This window comes from Excalfactoria chinensis, chromosome 14 (assembly GCF_039878825.1).
Source record: "Excalfactoria chinensis isolate bCotChi1 chromosome 14, bCotChi1.hap2, whole genome shotgun sequence".
Taxonomy (NCBI): Eukaryota; Metazoa; Chordata; class Aves; order Galliformes; family Phasianidae; genus Excalfactoria; species Excalfactoria chinensis.
Genome location: NC_092838.1, coordinates 9,167,281 through 9,185,576, shown reverse-complemented (window position 1 = coordinate 9,185,576; position 18,296 = coordinate 9,167,281). Strand labels below are relative to the sequence as shown.

Sequence of the window (18,296 nt, the reverse complement as noted above, 5' to 3'; positions counted from 1 at the left end):
TTCCTAAGGAAGTAAAGAATAAATGGCCGATGTTGGGTACAGGGGGGACACGGATGGGGTGCAGAGTGCTCACAGCAGTACAAAAGTCAGTGGAGGTGCAATAAGGTGTGAAGCAGCTCACTGATGGGTTTGTTCACGTGGCACAACAATATAAACCCAACAGCATCCCCCGAGCCACCCCTCCTGCTCTGAATGAGAAATGAACCCGCCAAAGGCCAAACCCCCCTTTGAAGCCTCCTGCAACGCCAGCCCTACAGAACACAGCTGCACACCGCTGGGCCCCTGCAATGTCTCCCCCACACCTCCACTTATCACTGAGCTCCTCTTTGGGCAGGGAACAGGCTGTTTCAATCAGCAATGCGTTTTTTAGTTCATCTCAATGAAAGGTAGAGATGCTCTGCATTTGGAAAGTGGAGCATCATCAACCCAGCACGGCATCCACAGACACTTCTCTTTCAATCCAGTGCTGCAAAGGTGAAAGCAAGCAACTTACCTGTAACAGCCTCAAATAGGTGCACAGGAAAAGAGCCCCAGGCTCTGACCTTTCCCTTCTTAGCTTGCTCTAAGTCAGCAGAACATCAGCACACGACAGCCCTGTGTCCAAGCACAGGAAGAGCAGGGCAGCAGCAGGAGCCCAGCTCCGGTCCACATCTCCATTTACACCGAGGAAGCATCTACCTCAGGCTCCTTTTACCCACTGAAATCCAATCATTTCCAGATGCTGCATCAGCAGCACACAGTAAGGTGGTTCTGGCAGCAGAGCCCCTTGTGCTAACCCACAGCACAAAGGAAGGATCCACACAGGCACTCATCTCCAGAGCACATTCAGGTTTTGTGCTATTCTAGTTTGCACTTCATAATGTCAGATCCAGGAAATAAATCCTGGCATTACTCCACAGTTCAGCAACTCAGCAAGCTCAGGGCTGTGCACCTTGTACAGACCACAGTCTCTGCTTCCTTCTTTCTAGGCAACCTGGAGGAGAAATGCCCTCTGTCCTGCAAGGAGGCCCAGGAGACACAGCACAAACACAAAGGCCAAGCAGGGTTTGGTACCTTCTTAGCAGTTAAGTGAGTCGAACAAGAGGTTACACATATGTTTAAGGAACCAGAGAACCATCTTCACCACAGCAGAGTATGAGAGAAAAGGAATAGAGGCAAGAAGTACAAACCCACAAGTGCAATTTATTGCTAAGTTCCAACTGTAGAAGGGTTATACATCTCTACTCCTCTTGGTCAGGACACCCAGCCTCCACCCAACAAGTCAGAGCTGTGCAATGCTTCAGCAGTTGAAGTCTTGCTTCTCCACTGTGAAGTTATATATCCCGTCCACATCCGTTCCAGTGCTGCAGATCAGAAGTCTCCTAGAAAGAAGTTCACAGCCAGTTAATGGATCTACATCTTTACTTGTTTAAACACTGCAGGCAACTTTCAGACCTCAGCTCTGGGGTTTGCCAGACCACTATAAGAGTCTACTCTGTTGTTCCCTAATCTGTAAGAACAAGGCTGTCTCCAAGTCTGGACCTGTGACAGTTATGGAATTCCCTTGGGACTCCTTGCTGAGGTCCTGCACTTTTCCCACAAGTTTAACACAAGAAGAATCAAGTAACCCAGAAGGAACTTGAGCACAGTTATCAGCAAGTAGGAGGCTGCCCTTCCTAGCAACAAGCCAGCCAGGAAAGAGGAAGCCTCCTCACATTTGGAATGCATATCAGCAACTGCAGTGATGCCAGCTGATGCCATTGGAAATTCCAGCAGCAAGATGCTATCTAAGCATCTCTATTGCACAACAGTCAGCTGACAGATCAGGGTTCTACAGAGCTTTGGAAGGTAAAGGGAGTATAGGAACTACCCCATTCAAGCAGATACCTAAGAACTTATCTCAGCATCTTTAAAGGATGGGCTTTGCTTCAGTGCACAACAATTCATTTTCTAATGAGCAGCAGCAAGAGCTCACATACCTCACCAGAAAAGTACTTCTCTATGATGTTCAGAGCAGCTCTGTAGACCATGTTGTTGTCGTGGGTTTGCAAGGCTTCAATTTTCTCCAGACCATCAAGTTCTTCCACCATCAGACACAGCCTCTCTGTCTCTCCCAGCTTCTCAGCTGCCTGCAAACAACAGAGGCAAGTACAACCCATGTCAGTAATGGGGCCAAGGTGGTCCCTGCCTAACGGCCAAGTGACTGCAGGTAGGAACACAAGGGTGTGCACTGTGTTCAGCAGAGATGCCTAGAATATGACTGCAGTAGATTATCAAACTGTCCCTGTTTGTTCACTATATTGTGGTTTTGCTGCCAACCAAAACACCTCCTGGACCCTTGAGAGACTCCAGGGCCATCCAGTTCCTCCAAGACCTTCATTTTCTGTATGGCTCAGTGATTAGCACGCTGTTTCTCCTTTCAGAAAGGAGAGGATGCACTCTGGAACTTCATGCCCTTTGGGCAACCCAAAAGAACCCAAGAACAAGACAGGCATGAACTCTAACTCACTCCTGCAAGACTAACTGCTGGAGAGGAGATGCTCCAGCTGCACCATGTGAGCATCCCTCACACACCTCATTGCTCCTTTAGCAAAAGGGATGTAACAAGATCTTACCAAGAAGAGATTTGAAATCGAATCCAGGATAACCAGGATAGTTTTGGTGTCCCTGGACAAAAGCAGGTTGAGCAGAGGCTTGAGGACCCCAGACTGGACAAGCTCCACCACCTGCTCCACAGTGCCACCAGTTGTCAGGTTGGCCACTGCCCACACCGCCTCCTTCTGGGCCTTGAAATCCCCCTGGAAGTGCAACAGAAAAGGCATTTCCAGACTTCAGCATCCCTCAGAGCAGGCTGAGATGCCAGGCAAGGAGAGCCACTCCTTGTATATAATTTGGACTAGTCTGCTTTCCTAAGCACTGTGTGGACACACAGCAGAGCTGCCAAGACCAGCTCCAAGCTGTTTTCTCATGCAGATGTATTAAGTACAATGCTCATGCTGTTCCTCAGATCCCAGCAGCTTCACAGAACACTGACCAGGTGGCTCTTAGGCACAGCACCTTACAACAAAGCAGCATGGGCTGAAGCTGAGCACTGCCCCATGTGCACAGAGCTGTGTCCATCCCCTTACCTTATCAAGCAGCTCCACCAGAGGTGGCAACAGCCCACAGGTGATGAGCTGCTGGATCTGATGGCAGGGCCCAGCTGCAATGTTGCTGAGTGTCCACGCTGCCTCCTTCTGTATAGCTGGCTTCGTGTGTCGCAGGAGAAGGGGCAGGACAGCCAGGACACCAGCATCAATAGCTGCCTGGGTCTGCTCATCAGTCCCTGTAACCACATTCCCAATGGCACGCAGAGCTGGAGTCTAGACAGATTAGAGCAAATGGAGATGAGAAGTCTTATCTCAAGGGATACACACCAGAAAAACTAGCAAGCACCTTCACTAAGTGCCTGATCCTTCACATGAAGTCCCATGGATGATTACTGCTATTATCTACCAGCCTCCTGTTCTGACCTAAGCAGATTTACAGGCTCTTCCCAGCCGCAGCAAGAAGGAACATAGCACTGGCTTGATCGGCAACAAGCAGAACCGCAGAGTGAAGAGGCAGCAGAACACAGACAGCAAGGAGCTGCTCCCTCCCTCTCCCTAGATGTCCCTACATTAAAGGCCCAGAGATCAGGAGCTACCAGCTGTTCCTTACCATGATGATCATCTCAGGGCTGCCCATGAGCTTCACCAGCCGTGGCAGAATCCCCGTATCCACCACGATCTGGATACGGTCATTGGAGCCATCAGTCAGGTAGGACACAGCCCAGCAGGAGTCAGAGACAATGTCCTTGTCCTCGTGCTCCAGCAGGCAGGTGATGACAGGCAGCAGCTGCCTCACTGCCTCCAGGGGTGGGTATGGGTTCTTATTCCTGCAGAGGTTTGACAGAGTCCATGTGATGTTCCTCAGGAAGCCAACCTGGAAGATGAGGAAGCTGTGAGATCCTCCTTGCTGAGCCCTCTGGTGCAACCAACACTGCTCCACAGCAGCAGATGTTATCAGCCAGGAGCAGCCTCTTTAATAAGGGCTGAGGCTTGTTTGAAGCAGAGAGATAAAAGAGCAGACCTCCCCTCCTCCTTCTCCAATATTAAGTCCCAATAACCTCAGATCCAATGGCATGACAAGCCACTGTGACTAACAAAGGCACCGAACAGCTCACTGCCAGCTCCCCAGGACAAACTACAGAGCATTCTTTGGACAAGACCAGGGGTGTTACTTTAATATTAGCAGCCCATTGTCACAGAGAAGGGTTTGAGTTCCCTCATCTCGGGGAGGAGAGCAGTGGAGCCCCACTGTCACAGGTCCATATTTGCAGCCCACCTTACACCACTCTGAGAAGGTTCTTCCCCTGAAAGCTGTGGGGCAGGCACTGCTGCAGAAGGGCAGGGCACAGCAGGGGAAAGCAGGAAGGACAAGTTCTGCACTGCATGCATATGCAAGTCTGCTGTGCACCAATTGCAACTTACTCCTAGCTTGAGATGGTCAAAGCTGGATGGAAAAGCTTTGTCTAAATCATTACATTGACTTGAAATGCATCTGCCTGGCATCTTGTTCAGAGTTCGGCTCATTAAAAGCAGTTTAGCAGTTTAGACAAGAGTCCCATCCAACTGACCTAACAGCTGGTTACTTGTGAGTCACATCACCATTCACCCATTACCCAAGTGAACAGGAGTGCCAAGTCAAGAACAAGAAAGTTATTTACTGGAGTTACTGGTGACACCAGAGCCAGCAAGGGAGGAATCACATTGCATTTGATAAGAGCATCTCTGTACAGAGGACCATCACCTGCACAGATAAAGAGGGTTATTTATGATACGTATTTCAGTCACAAGACAGGCAACATCCAAGAGCAGCCAGAAGCCCCACTACTAATGATGCTGGTGGGTTAAACCAGCCCAGCAAGATGCACTCTTGTGTTCAGCTATGGCCAAAATCCTCCTGCAAGACCAACCCAGGGTTGGAAAGGCTGCCAGGTTATAAGAATAACAGAACAGAGCTGCAGGGAGATGGGCTCATCTCAAGGAACACCGCTGTTCATCACCCCAGCAGAAGCTGGGGCAGTGACCATGTCTTAACCCAGCCCTGCCTGGGGTCCGGACTCACCTGCAATATTGCCCAGTGCCCACACAGACTGCTCACTGATGTGCATGTGGGGGGAGGACAGGAGGGAGATGAAAGCAGGGATGGCCCCTCCCTCCACTACCGCCCTGGTGTGCTCCGAGGTGCCGGATGCGATATTGGTCAGTGCCCAGGCTGCTTCAAACTGCAGAGCAGCACAGTCGGAACGGGTCAGGAACTCAACCAGCCTGGGGATGATCCCCAGGTCAACAATCTGATTGAGAGGGGGGTCCTTCTGCCTGGACAGGATCCTCCTGCAAGAAGGCACAGCACAGTTTATAGCCATAGGGATCTATCTGCATAGGATGCCATCAGGGCCCTGGTCTAGCCAAGAACAGCTAGAAGAGGGAGCACTTCCAGCCAGATCTAAGTTCTAGCCACCACACCTGTGCTGACAGAGGAGGGAATCCACTGTTTAGAGCTGTGCTGTCACCAGATCTCAGCATGGTGCAAGCTCAGGGTGCTTCCAGGACACCCCAGGCAGAAAGCCAGCTGCACTGCACACCAGGGACCCATCCCAGGAAAACCCCAGCTGCAATGCAGCTTCCCCTGGACCCTGGTGACAGATCCCTGCTGATGGTGACTCACATGGAGGCAGCCCTGTTCAGCCATGTCCCACTGCAGAGCAGCCCTTCTTCTGACCCAGCCTCCAACACCAGGTTCCTTTCCATCCACCTCAGGTGATCGCAGCCAGCACAGCCCAGAAGGCACCACCAACCCCAGTCCCCAGGGCTAGCAGGCCCCTTCCCCAGTGCGGTTTGTGTCTTCAGTGCCCCCCCTGAGCAGGAACAATGTCCCCTGGCCCCCAAACCCCACAGCAGCCCATCCCTCCCATCAAGCAGCATACCTGGCTGCCTGAGTTGCCTTCAGCTGGAGCGAAGTATCGCTCCCATTCACAGCTTCCACTATTTCCTCCAAAGACAGTGGAACAATCTGTGTTGGGATGATTCACAGTCAGTCTGCAAGTCAGAACTCCAAGCCAGGACTCCCTCTGGCATAATCTCACACTCAGTCAGCTGTCTAGACCCAAGGCAATCACTGCTCCATATCTAAGGTGCTGTCTGCTCTTTATGCAATGCAGTTTCAGGATGAGACAGAGGAAGAGAATCCCACAAATGCCTTCCAGGCAGCTGATCCTTGTAATCAAATGCAGGGGAGTCCCTGGCACCATAATGGGGCCGTGAGCACAGTAATTACCCTGCTCAGGTGCCTGGAGCTGCACCCAATTCTACCTACCATCAAGGGAAGCCGCATTACACATTTTCATGCAGAATAGCACAGAAGAGGGCTGGGCAGCACCTAAATCCCTCCCGAGTCCACGCATCCTGCTCCAGCTGTTAACCCAGGTCACTAGAACTAGATGTGGTGCTCACCCAAGTCCCAGAGCAGATGGGATGTTCTACGCCAGCCATGTGCTGCTACACTGACCCTCCCAGGAGCAGACACCCAGCACTCACCGCTTTTCTCTCTTCTTCTGATGAGGGGCTTTTCTCCAGAGAGATGATGGAAATGCTCCTGCGCTTCAGGATCTGCTCATCCTTCTTGGCCTTCCGCAGCTCAATGTTCACCTCCACCCGCAGTCTGCGCAGGGCCTGGAGGCACAGGACATCACATAAGCACCACCGAGCTTCCCCCACACACAGCTCATCCCTACACCAGATCTGACTTCACAACCCCAGGACTGCTACAAGGAGTAGAGCCATCTCCTCACCACAGACAGTAGGGTCACAGCAAAGCATCTGTGTCCCCCTCAAGGATGCTGGCAGCAGTGACAGCCCAGAGCCACCCACCCAAAGCCTGTATCCCACTACTACCATGTCCCAGCAGCTCCACACCATCTCTCTGATGCTAATGAAGCACCCCTGAGATCTGTGCTAAGATCTGAGGGTAAGTGACATTCAGAAGCTCTCATATAGGCTTCAGCTGGTCCCACTGTTCTGGAAGGAGGTGCCACAGACAGCAGGGTCTGTACTTACTACATTGTCCTTGCCCTTGTTCTTGAACTTCTTCATCCTCTCATCTTGCTTGTTCATGATTGGCACCTCAGCAGGTCAAGGATTGATTGCTGCCAGCTGAAATCTTCCACGTGCTCTGGGGCAGCACAGGGCAGAGTCAGGCCCCAGCCACATCACCTCGACCCCCAAGGATCTGGGACCCCACAGCAGCACCACACATCAGCCACCCCCAGTATAAGGGATATCAAGTCCTCTGCCCTCAGCAGAGCTCACACAACAGCTCAGCCTCTAAACTAAGTACAGGCACAAACCACCACTTAACACCAGGCTGGGGAAGTTACAGCTGTGACCCCATGAGGAAGCAAGGCATGCCTCTCTTTGTGGAGATAGGAATACCTTTCTCCAGCTCTGGGTGCCACTGATTTAGACAGCCTAAGACCTGCGGGACCACCAAAGGCTTCTGGAAGCACCAGCTCAGGGTCCCATCTGAAGAGAGGCAGCCACATCCCAGCCCAAATCCCCCCACAGCTCAGAGATTCCCATAGCAAAGGCATCAGGTCATGCACTGGCCCAGAGTGACCAAGCTCAAGCAAATCCCCTTCAAACACATATAATATCACCCCAGGTGAGAGGCATAAGCAGGACAGGTAACATTGCTTCTAAGCTTCCCATAACAACAGAAACCCACAGACATACATAAAACATGCACACAAATGAGACCAAAGCAGGCAGCAAAGCACAGCTTCACCCAGCAAGCTCTCCCACTAGTCAGGTACCACCAAGAGCACAAATTAAAAACACATACAGCAACCACCCACCACTAAAGAGCCCAAAACCACTCACCCTCAACCCTTCCTCTCTTGCTCCCAAAACCCTCAGCTGCCCCTTTATTGCCCCCAGTGGAGCCACACACCCCAGGCTGGCCCCAACCATTGGCTCTCCCCAGACCACCTCATTAGCCTCAGCTGCTCCTGCCACAGCAATTTGGGTGCACCTGGAGCAGCAGTATTTCCTTCTCTGAGCTACTCTCCTGCCTGGGCCACCCTGACACCTCCTCCAGCTCCTCTTTTACCTCCATCATTACCTCCATATCTTCCCCATACACCACACTGCACTTTGCCCACTTTGGCATTATTACTTTCTGGGGATATCCTTATACTATCTGGTCTGGGGCGTGGAGAACCCAGCAGAGTCCTACAGTCTTCCCAAGTCCATCAGATTTCAGACAGGGCTGAAATTCCATTCCATTCCCAGTCCCCAGCAGCCTCAGCCCAGAGCTGGTTTGCATTTACAGCTCCCAGCACTGCTGCTGTAGGGAGAGACAGGATGGGGGAGAAAAATACATGGCAATCACTTGCTGTCCCTTCCTCTCCATCCTCAGCCCCATGGGTGATGGCATGTGAGGTGACACGGCCGTGCTGAGCTCACCCCGTGCTGAGGACACGGGCAGATCAATATTTGCTGAGTGGGAAAGGGGACAACCGCTGGAGGAGCAAACGGTTCTCTTTGCAGCATAATAAGAGGGTATCAGAGCTAATGGAGAGGAAAGGAGATAAAACCCTAAATCGACACGACAGTGTCCCCTGAGCTCAGCCGTGTGTGCTCAGGCTGAAAATCCACGCGGTGACAGGTAGGGAAGCTGTGGTTCTGGCACGGAGCTTTGCTGCTCCCTCACAGCCCGCACGCCTTCACCCGCTTGCTCCCATTGTGGCACTGCACAGCAGTGGGATGGCGACTGGTGGCAGCTCTTTTAAGCCCCCGAGACAAAAGATTACTCCTGTTGCTGTGTCTCTATAATAAGCCTTGCCCTGGGGTCAGGAAGAAGCCAGCACTGGCATCTCTGCAGCCCACACCTCCCCACCGCCCTGGTGAACCCATGCACACCGTGCCTGGGGCCACGTGTAGGACAGAGGCTGGAAATTCCCTGTGTGGGGTTGGGATGAGCCCTCCTGGCACAGCCCACAGCCATCCCTGCATCCCAGTGCCAGCCCCAGGGATTCATTGCAGCCCCCATCTGAGCTGCGATCAGAGCTGTGTTGTGTTCAGCACAAAATGAGCACATAATAAGTGACAGCCCCTGTCCGTTACGGTCTGCGTGATGGAGACATGCAGCAAGAAGGTGGGAGAAGGGATTTATTGTTACCCCTGACTTGCTGCCGAGTTACAACAGAGCTGAGCACTGCAGCTGGGTTTTGGGAGGGGAGGAAAGGAAAGGGGAAGGGAAGGGAAGGGAAGGGAAGGGAAGGGAAGGGAAGGGAGGGACTACTTTCCATCAGTTTGGTTGACAGTGCCATGGACAAGGAGAGATGTCAATGATGATGGTGACAATATACTGTGGTCCTTGGTCCAAGTGCTGTGACCATGCAGGGTGACGGGCTGGCACCTGGAGTAAAGCAACCTGTCTTAAGGGTGGCTCGATTTGCACCCAAGTATATGGGAATTGGGCCCTGTTTGATAAAGACCAACACGGGCACCAGATGCATTGTGCGACATCTCAGCTTGATGTTTTCATTGGGTGTTCACATCTGACACCCCCATGACCAAAACACCGGCCCTTTCAGGGGGTGCTTCCCAAGGCAAAGAGCACTCAGCAAATGCAGCTGTGGATGTCCAGAAGAAACGGATGCCTCAGCAAACCACCACAGCCCTGGGAGCTGTAACTGCACCCCGGGCTGAAGGTGAGGGAACTAATTTCAACTGCTGAGCAGCATCATTCCTGCCAAGCATGGAGGGATTAGAGTAACAGTTCTTGAAATTGTTTAAAAATAACATCAGACTTAATCATAGCTATTTATTAAATCCATTATCGTCTGTCAGTTAGGGGACGCTGATTCATTCAGCTGTGGAAGTTCTTAAACCTCTTATGGCCAAAAGTCTTACAGCACTTTTTTTCTTTTCCTAATGGGGTCCCAGTAGCCGTTATTCCTTCGGTCCCTGGATCTGTAACTGTAGGAACTGAGACAGAAAGTCTGACAGTGAATATGGGGATGGGGAGCGATGGAGAAACACACGTACCCAAATTCTGCATGCTGCTCCCAGTGGGCAGGAGGTCTGCATGGTGCTTCTCTGCCCCATTTCCTGAGGCTGAAGTTCATGGCTCTATGGGATGAAGGGAAAGGAGGGGAGGCGGAATCTCAGAGCTCCCTACTGCCCCCCGATGTTATGGATGCTGTCCTCCTTTGGGGCCTTTCTGCAAGTTGGGGCCCACCCAGCTTAGAGTTACAGGATCACAGGATCATAGATAGCATCGTTAAGGTTGGAGAAGACCACTAAAATCACCAAGCCCAACCCAAACTGTTGCACAAAGGGGACAGGGCTGTGCCCATGAATGAATCGATGCATCCCATGGCCTTCTCAAAGAGACCTGCTGGCAGTCCTCACTCCCAGATGCAAGGTTTGCAATAATTGCTTACAAAAGCCCCAAACCACGACGTGCTGTGGATGCTCTGCCTCCAAATGAATTCCCTGCATTTCTTTTGGGTGATATTCACAGAAGGTGATATTGATCTGTGGCTGCAGCAAATCTGCCCTCACACAGAGCTCAGGGCCCTGCAGGTGGTCTGGAAACTGCAATAAATAGTGGTGGGAGGATTACTGGCAGCGGTTGCAGAGAGCACAGTGAGTCTCAGAGAACAGTGCAGCCACCCAGGGACCCTCAGCCAGGTGGGGTTTCCCAGTGTAGTGTTTCCTGCCAGCTGCAAAACCGAAACAGAGCAGGACGTGATTTATCTGAGTAAACAGAGTCGTCCAAGTAACAAAAGAGGTACGTGCATCCATAGTTGGGGAGGAAAAGCCTGTCTTTTTTTCACTATAGCAATATTTGCTATAGAAAGGAGCCTTCTGTGCTGCTTAAGCACACACAGATGTTGCAGCTTCCAGGGCTGAAAGCAACGGTCTTCTTCCCTTCCCTTCCCTTCCCTTCCCTTCCCTTCCCTTCCCTTCCCTTCCCTTCCCTTCCCTTCCCTTCCTTTCCATTCCCTTCCCCTCTTTCCCCCCCTTCCCCATCTCCCCTCTCACTTTCCCCTCTCCCTCCCCCCTTTCCTCTTTCCTTCCCTTTTTCCTATTCCTTCCCTTCCCTCTCACCTCCTATAAGGATCTCCAGGATGTCCCTGCAGTCTGGCTGGGGGACTCTGAGCACCTTCAGGTGTCCCTGTTCAGTGTATGGAATGGGACCAGATGTTCTTTAAAAGGCCCCTTCTATAAAAGAAGGAAAGAAACCAGTTCCACCAACCCCAAATTTGGGCCCTTTCAGCACTTCTGCAAAGCCTCACAACACTTTGATTTTTATTTTCACGTGTTATTTTTCAGATCAGTATTTCTAAAGCTGAAATGGACACTGAAAATGGAAAACAGCACTATCTGCAACTGCAGCCTCCTTCCTCTGTGTGCTCCATCCTGCTGCCATATGCTGCAGAGAAAGGCGGATTTCTCTAAGCTCTAACATGGAATCCAGGAAGAAAGAGGTGGGTTTTTTTTAATAGATCTGATCTTTGAAAAGATGAAATTTCCCTTCGCTGACCTGCAAATTCTCCCCTACAGGCACTGCTTTCTGCCCCCATTGAGCGCTCAGAGCCTCCCAGCCACTGCCTGTTATCCTGCAGGTACTGCAGTCCTATTGCCAGGCTCCCTTTGCTCTTCCCACCCAGGGCTGGCATCCAGAGAGGGAGGAACCCCAGAACTCCTCACACTCTTATATTTTTGGGTGTCAAACAGACCCTGTTCTGGAGTCGTCGGGCACATGGAACGCTGAAGCGGATTCTGTTCATTGGAGGGATCCTCATTGCTGTGGATGGAACTGAAGTTTGGCCCCACTTCCCCTCCTTTAGAGGAGGACAAACGTGTTTCCCCCTTCTGTAGCTGCCTCTGAGGCTCTTTGGGAGCACATAACCAGCTCCCCCAAGTGCTGCACAGCCTTTCCTTCCACGATTATCCCACAACCATTACACACATCCATCAGCACAACACTGTGATTGTCTTGCAATCAAGATCCTAAGAATAGCTGCCCAAGGAGCAGGCGCTGCTCTTTGTTTGCACACACGCACCCAAAGCTCCTAAGGCAAAAAGACCCCTCGTGTTTCCTGACCCCTCCGCCTGCAGAAAGAGCAGAGAGGAAACATATGGACCAGTTATTCTTTAATGTGGGATTGTCTGCATCCCTCCTACTTTCAACTCATCCCAGATTTGCATCCCACTGAGTGACCATATGCTGAGTTTGCCTCTCTGGACGGAGGGCCAAGGCAAGCTGCAGGCTGCGGGTGGCAGGTGGGCTGCTTCCAACCTGCTTCCCACCAACACGAGGCTGCACTGTGCTTACACCTGGATGCGTTTCTCCCTGTAGAGCTGGAGAAACCAGATCATTTCCCAGCAAGCAGATAAAAGAGGTTCTCACATCTTTATGCTCAATGGGGTCAGCAGCCCTGGAGGTGTTCTAGAACCATGGGGATATGGCACCGAGGGACATGATTTGGTGTCATGGGGATGTGCAGGGGTTGGACTTGGGATCTGAGATGGCTTTTCCAGTGATTCTGTGATTCTATTGATCCTACAATCTTCCACCAGATCCTCTCCAAGGAGAAACCTGACCTTATAGATACAGCACTTAAGTGACTCACTCCCTTTGATGCATGCTGCCCTGCTCCATCCTCAATCTAGAATAAGAAACCTGCTCACAGGAGCTGACCTGGGCCAGGGGTTGGGAGAGGTTCTGTGCAGCAGGGACTCATTGCTTATTATCTGTAGAGTACGACCAGCAGCTTCTATGTAGGCAGCTCGAGGAGAAGAAAGCTGTCTTCCCATATCCCAGTCAGTGCTCAGTGAGGTCCCACTTGATCTGGCAGCGCTGCCACTAAAATAACACAGATCATTTTCAGATGGCAACGGTGAGCTGCCTCACACCCATTGCCTACATCTCCCCCGGGCAGGGAAGACAGCCAGGACAGCTTCTGTAATACACGTTGGGAAGGTTTGAGTGCTCAATCCCACTTGCTTTGATGCAGCTGCTGTGTCAAAACCTGAGCAACTCAACCCAAAGGAGTACACCTCAAAACCTGCTCAGGAACAGAAGCCCCAAAGAGTTCCCGGCCTTGACCAAAGCCCAGATAACCCAGAGCTGCATTCTGCCCTCTGTAAGCAGAAGGCTGGATGTAGATACGCTCTGCACAGCTCATCAGTGTGGCATTGGGGTTTCTGATTAACAACCACCTGCCTGGGCTGTGTGGGGTTCCAGGCAGAGCAGCTGCAGTGCTTTAGCAAAAGCTGCCGCAGTGATGCAGGCTGGAGCCTGCTCGTCCCACAGACAGCTGTATCTCCAGGAGGAGCTTTTGAAAGAGGAAGACCCGACCCTTTGTCTGCGTCTGATGCACATTTTCCTTTTTAATAGCATTTTGAAGGGTATCTGTTACCAAAAAGGGCTTATGGGGAATATCTGCTGGCTCCTGAGACGGTTATTGTGAGCTGCAGAAAGATCAAACGCTCTCTGGCTGCTGAACTCACGGTGCCCTTTCGGCAGCTGTCGGTATTGTGCAGCTCCTGGGAGCTGCTCCTTGCAAACCGGCAGCTCCGACTTCCACAGCCACCACTGCAGGCAGTCCCAGCTCGTGGCTGGTGAGCACTGTGCCATCTGCAGGCTCTGCTCCCCTCTGGATGCTCCCTTCTCGGGGCACGTTTTCCTTGTGCTGCCAATGGGGACACTTGGGACAGCTGCTGTCAGAGCACACAGCCCTTGGCTAGCAGAAATCAGAGCTGCTCTGTCCCACATCAGCTCATCAAATTTCAGTGGGCTGGAGGATGGTTGTAGATGTGTAGCACGATGGGCTGGTTCCAGCTTACGGAGCAGATGAGGAATTCCCCTGTGTGGAATCACATCCTTCTGCCAGGCACCCCGTGGTGCATTGGGCTCCAGCCCTGATGAGAGGCTCCGTGCTTATAAGCTGCTGGGGATATCGGGCTCCTTGGTGCCATGAAGAAACAGAGAGAGGAGCAGCTGGAGGTGGACATCAGGAAGGGCGCTGTGGTCTCACACTGCTGATGGCAACCCAGCATGAAGCCACTTTGCTAGGACTGCAGAGGCTGCTAAAGCCAGACTCTGATTCCAGGCAATATAAAGTGACCTTAAACAACACAGGACTAACAGATGTGCTCCGGGAGAGGCAGAGCTGCCACCACAGCTGGTTGGGCTGGACTGAGCTGAGACCCAGAGCCCCTTGCACCTGCAGTTGGTGCTGGGTGCAGTGCTTCACTGCTGCAGATGGATGGATGTCTGTGCCTTAAGGAAGAGGTTGGCTCTGCCACCCAGAAATGTGCATCTCAGAGATCCTTGTCAGCAACAACTGACTGAAAACACTGATTGTGAAAACGCCTGACGGGGTGACGCAACAGTTGGGCATCTGAATGTACAAAGAACAGTGAGGCAGCTTCGTGACTCTTCAGCACGTTACCACCGCCTTTGTTACAAACAGAATCCTTCCAGATAGCCTGAAAAGGAACAAAGCCCCCAGACTCAGGCCACAGCTTGTTTCCTGTAACACAAAGCTGCGGGGAAGCTCCCCCAAAGGCACAGCAGCCAAAGGATTCAATGCATTTTTGCTTTGGCTGCTGACACGTTGCTGGGGGAGCCCTGCAGCTCCCCATGGCCTGTCGAGCCTTTCCCAGTGCGCACGACTTGCCTCTGCCACGCTGTCAAGCGGCCATGCTAACGCTTAGCAGCAGGAGCAGTATTTAAGCATATTATCAATCTCCACCAGCTATTCACACTGCTCCGCTGTGCAGACACACAGAGCATGATCAGAGCGTGGACCGTGACTCTTTGCTCTCTCTTTTTTTACACTTATATTCTCCCTTTTCTCCCAAACAGGCTTTGGAAAGTGTCGCTGTGCTGAGACACGTTCTGATTGCACTTGGTTGCACCAGCTTGTAAGCCACGTTGTCCCTGTCAGTGTACCAAAGCCTGAGCCTGAAAGGTGAAAACACAATCTTGGGACATTCTTCCTTTGCCAGTCCCTCTCTCGGGACACACGTACCTCCCATAGCAAAGGGCCCAAGGAGTGAGGCTGTCAGTGTGAGCTGTGCCCAGCTCACAGCCTGTGTGTGCCCCTGATGTGCTCCTGCAGCACGAAGGAAGTCACGCCGGTCGCTTGGCTCAGTGAAAGCAGCACCAAGGGCTGCTGCAGAGACCTGTGTGCACATTTGGGAGCACAAGTGCCATCCTGGCTTAGCAACAAGCTGCATCACCCCCAGCAGCCAGTGGCCCATTTCAGACAAATGTCAGCCAGAAAAAAACTTACAGCCTATGAGGGCTGCCATCAGCTCAACTCAGGGCTCTGCGGTTGAAAAGTGAATAGGAAACAGTGTAGGAGAAAGCAATCAAAGAGGTGAGGCCAGATCCCATTCCTACTTTGCACAGCTCCATCTCAGCCCATTCCAAACTCAGAAAGCAGCACCAGCTCCGCAGCAAGGAGGTGGGCTCAGCACAAAACCTGCGTGTGCCAACGCATTGCTGTGAACGCGGCTGCCCTTCTCTCCCATTCTGTTTTCCAAGGAGTGAGTTCAGTTCTGCTTTGAGAACTTCCTTAGTGCGGTAAAACAAACAAACAGCCTCAGAATGCAAGCAGGATGCAGGTGAAACGATGCATGGTTTTTGTTGGCTGAGCTGCTAAAGTAAGTCCAATAGGGCAGATTGATGTTGGAGGCCTCAGCACACTGCAGCAGTGTGACTCCTCTTCAGGAACCTCCCTCACACCGTCTGTGCACTGGTATTGATTTTAGCTGCCGGCAGCAAGAGATGGGAGTCCTCTTTGTGACCGCCTCCAGTTCACACAGGGTCAGCAGCCACCCATCCTCTGCATGAGCACTGCCCCCAGTGTCCCACACCCAGCAGCTGCTCTGCCTGCCCGGCTTCCTGCAGCCCCCAGGGCTGGCTGGTGCTGCTGCCTGATTGAAGGGTGCTGGTTCTGACTGAAACTTTGCCACCTGATGTCGTTGGCATCATTGTAAGCTGCCTTGGGTGCCAGTGAGACACAAAACGCCCCTCAGCACTGCCGCTAACTGCAGCTCCTATTTGTACCCCCTGTTCTCATTTTAGATGCCAGAGACTGAATCCCAGCATCATCCCTCTGGGGCTGGTGAGAAGGAACAGCCATCAGGGCTGGTGAGCAGGAACAGCCATCAGGGCTGCTGCTTGGCTCTGCTGACCCAGGGCAGGAGGAGCATCGAACTGGACATGACACCGTTCACTCCTACCAGCCGGAGCCAAGTAGGCAGTTATGATTCAGCACGCCTCTGGTGCAGAGCTGCCGAGTTAGGAGTTTCTACAGCAACCCGCTTCCTCATGCAGTAATGCTCTCTCTTACACATGTTCCCAACCCTGGCTTTTAATCAGGCAGTACAGCTAATATAAGGCAAATAAAACGCACCTTGAGCTACGTGATAAATCTCACTTCCCTATTCCTTAGTCAAGCAAAAAATCCCACTAACTGATCACTGATCCAATTGAAGACTGGAAAGGAAAATGGGGAGAGACTGCTGGAGCTGTCTGATGTTAGCAGCACATTGCATCCATTTGCACACATGCTTTTGTCACAACATAATGAGAATATCTATTGCAAAAGCCTGCCAAGGAAGCACCCTGCTCTCTGCAAGGACCTGAAATCTGTGTTTCCTGTGTCCTACAAGGGTTGTACAATATTCATCACTCCTTCAGACTGTTTCATCCTTAACTTTTAACTTACAAATTGAGGTTAAAGCAGGACAGACACAACCCCTCATCCCATCCTTTAGCAGCCACCAGGTTGCTTTTTTCCCATCACTACCCAAACCAGCATGTTTCCTGCCACAGGAGAGCACGAGGTGTATTTGGGTTCCATCACCAGAAAGGTTTCCAGTCCTGCCTTGCTTTTATCATTTAACCACTGGGATTTTTTCATAGCCAGAAAATTTGAGCACAGAAAAGGCCCAATCCAACTCCGAAGTCATAGAATCACAGAATGGGCTGGGTTGAAAAGGACCACAATGATCATCCAGTTCCAACCCCCTGCTGTGTGCAGGGTCACCAACCAGCAGCCCAGGCTGCCCAGAGCCACATCCAGCCTGGCCTTGAATGCCTGCAAGGAAGGGGCATCCACAGCCCCCTTGGGCAACCTGTTCCAGTGCATCACCACCCTCTGGGTGAAAAACTTCCTCCTAAGATCCACCTAAACCTCCCCTGTCTCAGTTTAAAACCATCCCCCCTTGTCCTATCATTGTCCACTCTTTTAAACAGCCATTCCCCTCCTGTTTATACGCTCCTTTATCCTCTCCAAAATGTATCCTGTCTGTAAATGTAGGCAGAGAGTGCTGTCAGCCAAGGCAATGTTCTATGCTGCTAAGCTGGCCATGCTGGAAGACACAAGAGATGAACCCCAGGAAAAGGTGATGGCTACATTGCATATGATTCCTATGGTTTCACTGAGGAGAATGCTGGAAAGAAGGCATTCCTGTGGAATAAATCAGAGCCTGTTCTGCATGGCCAAAGAACAGAGGGGCATCAGAGCCATCCCCCTTTTATTTGGACTACACTGACTTCAGCATGCTGTTCTGCATCATTAGGGATGGACACGGACCTCCCCTCCATTCACTGCCTGGAAACAGGGCTGTTTGTAGGGCGTGCATGTTCTGGCAAGCCATAGGAATGTCCAGAAGTTTTTGCAGCCTCATTTCTGATGCAGGTGGAAACTGTTCAGTAAGGTGAGGAAAATCCCTCAGGTTTAAAGAACTGTGTCAATTGCAGGCAGGAAGAACCTTGGGGTCTCTGGGCAAGATAAGCACTGGGAGAAAACCAATGGCTGCGTTCACTTGATAAAGACATTGGTAGAGAGCGGCTTTCTTGTTCATTATTAATAGGGCAGAAGGGCTGAATGGTTTCTCTCCAAATCAATGCAAAAATAAATACATTAATAAACAGGGAAAGCCCTGAAATCTGAGCCTCGGGGAGCAGAAAAAGAGCATCTTAGATATTCAAGAGCTGGACTTCCCTCTTCTAGAAACAGCACAGAGAGAGATGGTGAGGTTCTGAGTGTGGGAATCCAACCCTGTGCTATTCATTATCTTTTCAAATCAGAAACAGCCATCAGTTCACTTGTATGGAGCAGCATCACACCGTCAGCATGGAGGAGCAGTTCCAGCTCTGACTCTCTTCACCCCCAGGATGAGTAATTCAGAATGGGT

At 51.6% G+C, this 18,296-nt stretch overlaps 1 protein-coding gene across 2 annotated transcripts; it reads right to left on the bottom strand.

Moving 5' to 3' along the window:
- Positions 1 to 1,162: 1,162 nt before the first annotated feature.
- KPNA7 (karyopherin subunit alpha 7) lies at positions 1,163 to 10,246 on the bottom strand. 2 transcript variants are annotated; one of them, XM_072349155.1, is made up of 11 exons: positions 10,113 to 10,246; positions 7,119 to 7,233; positions 6,600 to 6,734; positions 5,990 to 6,075; positions 5,128 to 5,396; positions 4,727 to 4,809; positions 3,679 to 3,942; positions 3,108 to 3,341; positions 2,595 to 2,777; positions 1,959 to 2,108; positions 1,163 to 1,361 (listed from the first exon to the last, which is right to left on the bottom strand). In XM_072349155.1, exons 2-11 carry the CDS (start codon positions 7,173 to 7,175, stop codon positions 1,314 to 1,316), a joined length of 1,509 nt encoding a protein of 502 aa, XP_072205256.1. In that variant the 5' UTR covers positions 7,176 to 7,233; positions 10,113 to 10,246; the 3' UTR covers positions 1,163 to 1,313. The 2 variants fall into 2 exon arrangements, with proteins under 2 accessions (XP_072205256.1, XP_072205255.1); XM_072349154.1 differs by lacking the exon at positions 10,113 to 10,246 and adding an exon at positions 7,941 to 7,965.
- Positions 10,247 to 18,296: the final 8,050 nt, after the last annotated feature.

Coding starts and splice junctions, on each gene's coding strand:
- KPNA7 (XM_072349155.1), bottom strand. CDS start 7,175: ATGAACAAGCAAGATGAGAGGATGAAGAAGTTCAAGAACAAGGGCAAG. Junction 5,397..5,989: donor AAGGCAACTCAGGCAGCCAG/GTATGCTGCTTG, acceptor GCCTTCTTGCAG/GAGGATCCTGTCCAGGCAGA. Junction 2,109..2,594: donor CGATTTCAAATCTCTTCTTG/GTAAGATCTTGT, acceptor TGTTGTTTGCAG/GCAGCTGAGAAGCTGGGAGA.